Here is a 10,394-nt window from a genome sequence, read left to right as displayed (position 1 = left end):
ATATATATATATTAGAATTCTTCTGTACGTTCTTTGTCATCTAACTTCTCTTAAACGGCTGGACCGGAGGAGCAAAGGGTTTATGGAAGGGTTGAAAACGATTTGGCCGCGGTAGGTGGCGCTGCTGGTAGTGTTACATGTAATGTTAAGGTGCTATTTTGAGCAGATCCTGGTCATGGTTGCACACAACTGTACTGGTTCACCACTGGTATGGTTCACGATGGTCAATACTTGTACAAATAAAAACAAATTGGTACATTTTTTCCCTTTTATAGCAATTACTTATTTGACGTTGTACTAACAAAGTGTAATAATTAACAAGCGCTTAGATTCTTATTCAAGATTTTCCATGAAACTATTAAGTAACTATTATCCAGTTTTCCGAACAATATTATCTTTTAAGATTGTAATTACGCATTAATCTAGTCTGTTTTCAATGTAATTAGTCCATTATAAAGAATTATTATCATTTTAACCTTGCAGGTTTCCATTACTCTGACTGGATTCGTGCAATAATAATATATTATTATAAATATGTATGAGATATACACAATAATTAAATCTTTTCTTACTTTTAACAATAATTTTATACAGAAAAACGCATTTGATTGGTATATTTTATTTAAAAAAAATGTCCAGCGTATCCTAGGCATGGCATAGCCCTGGTATTGCACAGCGCGACCCTGTCATGGCATGGCACAACCCATACGATACGGTTACGATTCACTGTAACTTCCCACTACTGGGCACAGGCCTGTTTCTCCTTGTAATAATAATAGGTAGAAGGATACCCTACATGCCATACAAGGTAGACATATCCCGGGTTTGGCCAGTATTCATTTGAAATAAATTTAAATTCTATTTTAATATCACAAAATATGTAAAGCATACTATTTTGTACAAAAACAGTTGTACGAAAGTTATTTGAAACTCGAGTTTGAAGCAGTTGTTTATGTAGGCTTTAATCAGTAAAACGTGAATTTCGAAATAATTCTTGTGAACCATTACTTATTTAAAAAAAAAAAAAAACCCCGACACAATAACCCGAGTTGCCTTTAAAAAGTAAAAAATAATTAAAGAAACTCAATCTTAAAGTACCTAAGTATGTACGAGTATTAATTATTCTAAAAAAAGTACATCGCGTTAGAGGACCGCTCCTACTTATTTATTACCTACTATTTATTTTTCATTAGTACCACATGCCTACCTAACTCTTTTACCCGAGCCTTATTATTTATGCAGACGTCGTTGACGGTCGTGTCCGAAACGCAATATTTTGAAGTAATTTTTATAAAAGTTTTCTTTTCTTAATTTTATTTTTGAATTCATCTATGTTGCTTAGTTAGGTTAGTTTAGAATATTTATCATTGAATTGTTAGGTTTGGAGCGGTCCCCCAACGCGATGTATTTTTTTAGAATTATTAATACTCGTACATACTTAGGTACTTTAGAATTGAATTTCTTTAATTATTTTTTACTTTTTAAAAGCAACTTTATTGTGTCGGGGTTTTTTTTAACTTTTAATTTCATTTTTATTTTATACATTTTATAGGTACACTTACTTATTATAATGTAGATTTTGTATCTTTAGCAGAATTACAAAGACTGAGATGTAGTAATTGATACTTTCACTTGACAATTGTATTTCCATGCCCCAATTTCCTGACACCATAACCATAACTTTAAAACAGCTTTTCACCAATTTTCTCATCAAACGAAACTAAGAACACTCTCGATTAAGTCATTAATATTCTTTTTCAGTGCTCTTTCATTTGATACAACATTAGGATACATTCACGAGCATTCTGTTTTCCATCCCCACTTTTAGCCCCATTAACTTCAAACGGCTCAACCGATTTTTTTTAATATTTTTCATTTATATTTTTTAATAATTTTGTAAAGTGCGTGTGATGCTATTTCATTTGGTACTTGGGTAAATTTACTGACATTCGGATTTCCATCCTCATTTTCTCCCCACCACAAATATTTGCAGATATTGGGTATTTTCCCCACTTTTACGCCCAGAGTTTTTTCAGGGCTCAACCGATTTTCATTGAACACATTATTTTGTAACGTGCACGTGATGCGCTTTCATTTGAGACCCCGCTAGATTATATTTGCAGACATTCGGTTATTCTTCCCCACTTTCACCCCCCACAACATTTAAACGACTCAACCGATTTTCATCAAATATATCTAAAAGCACTCGCCCGTAACTTACCTTTCATACAAAAAAAAAAAACTAAATTCTCAAACTTAGTTAAACTTATAACACCCCTCTTTTTGCGTCGGGGGTTAAAAAGCGTTTTTAAAAACTTGACTGATCTTAGAAATTTAACTCAGATTTGTTTTCACAAAGTTATTATGAACAATTTATTGTTACACTGACCCTGGACTGAGCAATAATTACAATTCTTATTGTCTTTATTAATTGTTGCGATTACTATGAAACTTTATCAAGTAAAGATTTCAAAATATTTACCCAACAACTTGGAGGATAGGAAATAAAACAATCGTAGAAAATTTAGAAACAAATCAACTTTATTTATCAAGATGAAAAAGATGAAATAATATATTTATACATAAGCTAATAAACGGATATGTAGGTCGCGGCGGAACTGAACCTGGCGCTATACACAATGTACACACAGACGGCGGCGCGACTGTCACATATTATATTACGTTACGTTATGTTACACGTGATACGAACGAATCTCGAAGGATTGCATCTGAACCAAACTAACGATGTAAAATTTTCAATTAATGTTACAATAATACTCCATCGAGAAATTGCCTTTAACGTTTACTATGATCGTCTTTGTTTTATATTTATTATTATAATTTTTTTATTAATTTTTTTTTAAATTTAATTCATTAAATGGTAAAACATCTCACTAGCATAAGTTTATATTTACAAGGCCCGGAGGCAAGTCTGTTCATTGTATAAAATTATCACTCGCGACGATGGCACGTGTTCGGGCGTGGCCGGCGGCGCGGCTCGGACGCGGTGCGGCGGGCTGGGCGGGGCTCGACGGGCCAGGCCTTGACTCGACGGGCCAGGCCTTGACTCGACGGGCCAGGCCTTGACTCGACGGGCCAGGCCTTGACTCGACGGGCCAGGCCTTGACTCAAAGGGCCAGACCGTGGCCAGGGCGTGGCGCGAAGGGCCACACCAATGCGCGCCTGACCGAGCCGAGGCGCAGCGGGCCGTGCCGGGGCCCGAGGCCCGGGGTGGGGTGCACGGCCTCTAGTCGCCGGGATGCTCGGGGCACGATCTGTTTACTTCAAACCATTGGTCTATACATCTGTAACGGATAGAACATAATACGTTATAACTTTAGCAGAATACTACAGGAAACAACAATTGACGACATCAGTTATAATTTATTATGTGACTTTCAATTTATAACGTTTAATTTTTATCCTTTTCTTTTTTTTTTTTTCTTTTAAAATCGATATCAATAGTTAATAATAATAATTACCAGTAAATAGAATTAAGTACGTTTTTAGAATAAAGTTAATAATAATAAAACTTTCGATGCAATTAATGGGAATCGCTGCAGCACTTGAACACGTCTTCAAAATTCTCATCGTACCCTTCCAAATTAAACTTTAAACAAACTCTTACTACTTACACAAAATCAACCTTACAGAAGATCACAGTGATCACAGTTGTGTTTCTGTGGTGAGTAAGAGGACCAGAGCTCTTGGGGGGGAGGGGGTTGAGGATATAGGCTTCTGGTGTTACAGGCGTCTATAGGCTACGGTAATCGCTTACCATCAGGTAAGAGATTTAAAAAAAGTATTACCCCTTGTGATAGATGCAGAGGCAGGGAAGGCGCGCGATGGTGTCGCCGGCGCACAGCTCCTCCAGACAGATCACACATTCGCCCTTCGAGTCACTGAGCACGTCCTCTGGAACACGCGGACAGACTTACATTAGTACCTTACATAATTATAGCTTACTATAATAAACAAAAGAGTATATTATAAGCGCGTGTGTGTCAAATACATGGTGCTTTGTGTAATATATTTTTTTCGTGATTTAATGTATTTTTTATAGATAATTTAAAAATATATTAGCATTCTGCACTCCTTCTCTATACATATAAACTGTAAGTGTGCGACATTTCATATTCCTTCGTGCGCGCAATTTTCGTTAAAATAGATACAAAGTTTTTGTCTACACGTCTTACTATACAGAAGATAAGTATTGTTACGAACACACAAAGAAACTAGCGCCATCTAGCGGCAACCATTGAAACCACGCAAAGACAGCGACATCATGAAACTCTCTACTCAATACTAGATGGCGTTAGAGGAACTACTGTGGAACTATATAGAAGTATAGTCTCGATTATTTGACAGTTTCACAAAATGTTTCAAGAGACATAGAGAGATATACAAACGCGACGTGTGTGAGTGACATCAGACATTGACGGTGTAAATAATAAACTCAAATATAGACAGTCAGTTTGTACGTATGAGCATATCTTTTATGTATTTGATGATATACGTAGATATACTGTCATACAATAGGTTTCACTTAAGCTAGCTGGGAGACACGAAGGAAGGCCCTAGTACTAGAAGGACTAGGTAAAAGATCGTTTAGGTGGTTCTTTGTAGATTCTTACAAAAAATTTAATGCAGTCAATATCAACTCAGTAGTTGTAGTTAGTAGTAGACCGTTGTCCACCAAACCAAACCAACATATATGCAACATCTCTTACAGATGTCTTAAGGCAACAGAAATGGAAGGTTCCGCTCATATCCTCAGAGACTCGTGCAAATCCACAGAACGTTTCTTTAAATTAATTTCGAGCGCAAATAAACCTCGTTTTTTTCAAATCGCCGCGGACGCAACGCAATTTATTTAAAAACTCTGACATAAACCGAGACTTTCATTTCAATAAATCTGTTCAAAGAAATTAAAACAAAACGGCACCGCTGCGAGACTGTACGCTCTCTGCGAAGCTTATGAAAGTGAAGTAAGAAAAAATCTTTAATTAAATTTGGTCTACTGAGATTTGTGCAATGCACATTTTATTCGATCATTTAATAAACCATTCGCATTCAGCCTTTATGTGGGTGTTTGTGCAGTCCTTGTGGGTTTCCCCAAAGGGCCTCGGAGAGCACGTTAAGCTGTCGGTCCCGTGTTATCATGTCCACCTGATAGCGATCGTTATTCATAGTAGGGAATATATCCGCCAACCCGCATTGGAGCAGCGTAGTGCGCTCTGATCCTTCTACATGGGGAAAGAGGCCTATGCCCAGTAGTGGGATATTACAGGCTGAAGCGTATTCAGCCTTTAACACTGCGGGGCGTGGGCTTCTTTCTCAATGTAGGAGAAGTATTGGAGCGAGAGGATTGAATCCACCACGCTGCTCCACTGCGGGTTGGCGGATATGTCGGTATCCCTACTATGGGTGACGATCTTCATCGTTGTAATACAAGTGATTTAAATTAAAAAAAAAAACGGGCCTTCACTTGTGCCAAAGTACACATCAGTATCCCCCCACCCATCTAATCCATTGTGGTTTGTGCGATTGGACACACATTACATTACATTAAACTTGACGTTTTTATCAACTTCTTTACATCCTACCTCGATTTGGTTATGTGTATGTTTTAGACTACCCCACTTAACCCAAAGTGATATTTCATTACCCCTCAAGCATATCGAAATATCACAAGGATATTTACTTACTTGGAATATTTCGTAAAATTTTCCGAGACCCCCTGATTTCGAGTCTCACGTAATTAATGGACGATCCTTGTGTTTTTGACACGGTGATTATAATAATCAGTATGTTTAGCGCTTTTAGAGTTCTCTGTCTGTTTTGTCCTACGTACCGTTGTATGAGAGTCGAGGCCGCGTGAGGCACATCACGAGGTGGCACTCGATGTCGTCGGGGAGCACGAACTTGCTGCATACTGGACACTTGATGCCTGCAACGGAAAATAATCATTATATTAGTAAAACAAAATCATATAAAACCTCACCTTATCAAATACATTTCTAATAAAACCTTATTGGATTGGTATTTAAAAATAGAAAAGATTTGTTTTTGGCCTCAAACAAAAAAAAAAAAACAGGTTAAATTTAAACGAAATTACTAGTAAAATACATATTAGGGATAACTCAAAAACTAGTCGTATGACCAAGCTCAAAATTGGTAATAAATCTATAAATCATGAAAATCGGTACACACGGTATAAAGTTATGAAGTGAGAACCTCATCCTTTATTTGAGTTGGTTAAGAACAAATATTGGGTTATTTATAAATATCTACACCACTATAACAATACACACACGGTCGTCTGTTCGTAAAGTAAGCAACTTAATGCTTGTGTTATAGGTAACAGCCGACTGGTATAGCTACATTTTTTTTCATACATATATAAATATATAAATAAATAAGTATATTACGCCCAGACTCGGGGTGGCAATCGAACCCACAACCCTCGAATCAGAAAGCAGGGTCACTACAATCTGCGCCAACGGGCTAGTCTAAACCATCATGACATATTATGACCATCATGTTCTCTTACATACTTGAAATGAGACTCTTTTCAATATTAATATTCAATGTTTTATTAATTAAAATACAGACTCAGACATTTTAATTACGAAAATGAGACATTTCCTAAAACCTGACCTTTTTGTTTACGCAGCTTTTTAATTATAATTAATTATAGTTTTTTTTTTGGAGAATATTCTCGTTTAAAAGACAATTCAAGACTGTTTAGGAGCTATAAGTCAGTGACCTGTATCTACTAATTTAATCATCATCATCATCATCACATCAGCCTATCGCAGTCCACTAATGGACATAGGTCTCCACAAGGTAGCGCCAACAATAGCGTGAACTCATGTGTTTTGCCCATAGTCACCACGCTGAGCAGGCGGGTTGGTGACCGCAGGGCTGGCAAAGCCAGCAGTTGGATACTTATCCCGCCATCGGTCGGCTTTTTAAGTTCCAAGGTGGTAGTGGAACTGTGTTATCCCTTAGTCGCCTCAACTTCCGTTCGCCTCGCCCGATCACACTTTTCGTAACGCTCTAGTCACGCATTCACCAGCTTACTCCCCAAGTCAAGCGTGCGTAAAGAAATAATTGTATTTTTTGGATAGAAAAAAAAACACTTTAAATACATCTACAAGTAATGTGACGTATGGGTGTCGTAGTCGATAAAACAGTCAATATATGCGCATTATTAAGGATGGTTTAAAACTCGAAAAGAGTCGTCAGATATAACAAGTACCAGCTTTCGATTGAAAAAATAATTATCAAAATCGGTACACGCAGTAAAAAGTTGAGAAAAGATACAAAAAAAATTTTGTCGAATTTTTGAAATAGGTAAAAATTATAGGTGTATAATAATTCCTGATAGCGATCGTTACTCATAGTAGGGAATTTATCCGCCAACCCGCAGTGGAGCGGCGTGTAAGCTCTGACCCTCCTCCTAGATGGAGAAAGAGGCCTATGCCCAGCAGTGGAATGTTACAGGCTGAATTATCAATCATCATAGTTGGCCAGGTCAGCTTCTTCAATATATATACTCGTATATATATAGATTCCAAAATGACCTATCATTAAGTAAAGGTGTACAGACGGGTCGAGGACACGAATTAACGCTATCTCCACCCGCTATCAGTAACACGGCATCGTATCCGAGCACCATATCGGACACCATGGACCGATAACAAAGCATGTTAACAATACATTAAATAGATAAAATGTTTATTTATATTCAACATATAATAAAATGGTAGGAAAGTCAAAACTGTACATTTAATATTTTTTTAAAAGAATACTTGGGGTGTGATCTACAATCGATACCGAAGTCAAAAATATAGTTTTTAGAATTTTTATTTGTTTGTCTGTTTGCCTGTATGTATGTCCAGAATAAACTCAATAAGTACTGCATGGATTTACTTCAAATTTGGCACGAATATTATTAAGAAGTCGGGTCAACATATAGGCTACAAATTATCACGCTATCACCTACGGGGAACGAGCAGTGAATGTTTATTTCTTCAACGCATTCTGTAACAACGTGTCATCTAACGACGCATATTTGAATGTTGTTATTATGTTAATAACTATGCTATAAGCTAGCTTCACACTATAAATAAAGACATTCTGTAGTATATTTAGTATCAGCATTGCACCCGTGCGAAGCCGGGGCGGGTCGCTAGTATTCAATAATAAAATATATACTACTCGCTGACCTGGCGAACTTCGTGACGACTTATTTGTTTTTGAATATAATAATAAAAAATATGTGGGATAAGGGCAGGAAGATGATGAATAAAAAAATATGTGTGTACATATGTAAGCACTTCACGTTGCTAACTTCCTCTTCGTTGACTAGCTAACTTCAGGGTGTCGGTTTTTTGTGTCAGTGTGCGCGCATATCGTAAAAATTTACTCTCATCATTTTCCCCCAACACACCAAAAGAAGTATAACTTCAATAATATATAGGAAACTAAAATATTACTTATATTTCAAGTTGGACAAAGTTACATTTATTACAGTTACATATATATTCCATTAAAATCGGCCCGGTAGTTTCAGAGATTAATACGGACAAACAACGTGACACGAGATTTTTATATGTACCTGTATGCGAACTACCAAACGTGTGAATTTTAAATATAAAATTCTGGACGGACATTCTAACCACTTTAAAATATATCATATAATACCATACATTTTAATACCTATTAAATATATACGAAAAAAAATCATAAAAATCGGTCGAGCCGTTTCGGAGGAGTCCGACCACAGGCACGGTGACACGAAATTTTTATATATTAAACTATTAGTAGATGATTTTGATGTTTGTTAGCAACTAGAGTAAGAACATATGTAATTAAATATTAATTAAATTAATATGAATTTGATAAATCAAAATGCATCACTAGATATTGTTCTGGGAGCAAAATTTCATCTGAACTAAACAAAATAATTTTAGACGTTTCAAATATATACAGTTGAAAAAATAACGCCTTGTAACTGAAATAAATACTATAAAGAAGTATCGGGTCTCACATAACATAATTATTTGTTCACTCGCAGCTTTTCTCGCGTTCATTACAAAATAAATTTCGATAGCGTTTTATCCCTTTAACATGGGGCTTATACTTCTCTGTGAAAACGTGGCATTCAACTGTTGAAAGAATTTCAAAGCCGATTCAGTAGGTTTTAAATTGATCCGTTAGACACAAACAAAAAATGTAATTTATCTTCATTTCATCTTTATAATACACAGGCGTATTGATTAAACTGAACGTACTATGTAATACAACGAAAGAGCTATCAAGGTGTAATCAATAAACAATATCCATAATACATAATACATGGAAAAAAAATGAAGGCTTCGACGTGTGGGGTTAAACTTAGGGTTACTGTATCATTAATCATTATAAGGTATTGTGTACCTGAACCACTTTGCTGTGTGGTTACGGCAGTAAAGAATATAGCCTCCCCCTCTCTTCCCGTGGGTGTCGAAAGAGGTGACTAACGGATAACACAGTTCCACTACCACCTTCGAACTTAAAAAGCCGACAAATGGCGGGATAGCCATCCAACTGCTGGCTTTGAAATACACAGGCCGAAGACGGGCAGCAGCGTCTTCGGTGCGACCAAGCCAGCCATGTGGTCACCAACCCGCCTGCCCGGCGTGGTGACTATGGGCAACACACATGAGTTCACGCCATTTTTGGCGCGAACTTGTGGAGGCTTATGTCCAGCAGTGGACTGCGATAGGCTGAAGTGATGAACAAGTGACACATAAAAAAACTTGACATCTGACAACCTGAGAGGCAATCGATACTACGAACTTGAACAAAAAAAATTATTTTGAACTCCCCAAAGGTCTCAATATCAAATAACTAAAAGCCAGGGATTAAGTTGCCTATTTTAGGTACAGACTGCGCGTCTTCGTTAAAGATATATATTTAAATTCTGCTATCAAAACAGAATTAATAATATCAATATAAATTACGTCTGACACCGGCCGGCAGTTTCGCAGCCACCAGCCCTAGCCTCTGCCGGGAGGTTTCCATTTCGGGTCTTAATCCTTCACCCGTTTATATTTATTTATAAAGTTTATGTAAATATATTATATACATTAATAAATATATTAAGCGGATCTAGTGAGATAAATAAAATTTATTTTACAATTAATCGTCCCTCGTAAACTTTCTCTCTAGTGTTCCCACTCCTACTCCTAGGAGTCGTAGCGTGATTTTTATAGCCTATATTTTATTTGGATAAAGCGGCATTATTTTTTAACTTTTTATTTATGAATAAATTTACATGGATATGAATAAAAGTGAATTGAAATTTCACTGGATTTTTATTATTCGATCTATTATTTCTGAAT

At 36.5% G+C, this 10,394-nt stretch overlaps 1 protein-coding gene across 1 annotated transcript; it reads right to left on the bottom strand.

The window, feature by feature from the left end:
- Positions 1 to 2,518: 2,518 nt before the first annotated feature.
- On the bottom strand, positions 2,519 to 10,074 carry LOC123659458 (E3 ubiquitin-protein ligase znrf2). Its single transcript, XM_045594672.1, has 4 exons — positions 10,014 to 10,074; positions 5,855 to 5,950; positions 3,810 to 3,915; positions 2,519 to 3,305 (listed from the first exon to the last, which is right to left on the bottom strand). The coding sequence occupies exons 1-4, from the start codon at positions 10,072 to 10,074 to the stop codon at positions 3,248 to 3,250; spliced, it is 321 nt and encodes a 106-aa protein (XP_045450628.1). The 3' UTR covers positions 2,519 to 3,247.
- Between the last annotated feature and the right edge of the window lie 320 nt (positions 10,075 to 10,394).

The sequence above is a fragment of the Melitaea cinxia genome, chromosome 14 (assembly GCF_905220565.1).
Source record: "Melitaea cinxia chromosome 14, ilMelCinx1.1, whole genome shotgun sequence".
Taxonomy (NCBI): Eukaryota; Metazoa; Arthropoda; class Insecta; order Lepidoptera; family Nymphalidae; genus Melitaea; species Melitaea cinxia.
Note: the sequence above shows the minus strand (reverse complement) of the source record. Positions and strands in the feature narration are given on the sequence as shown.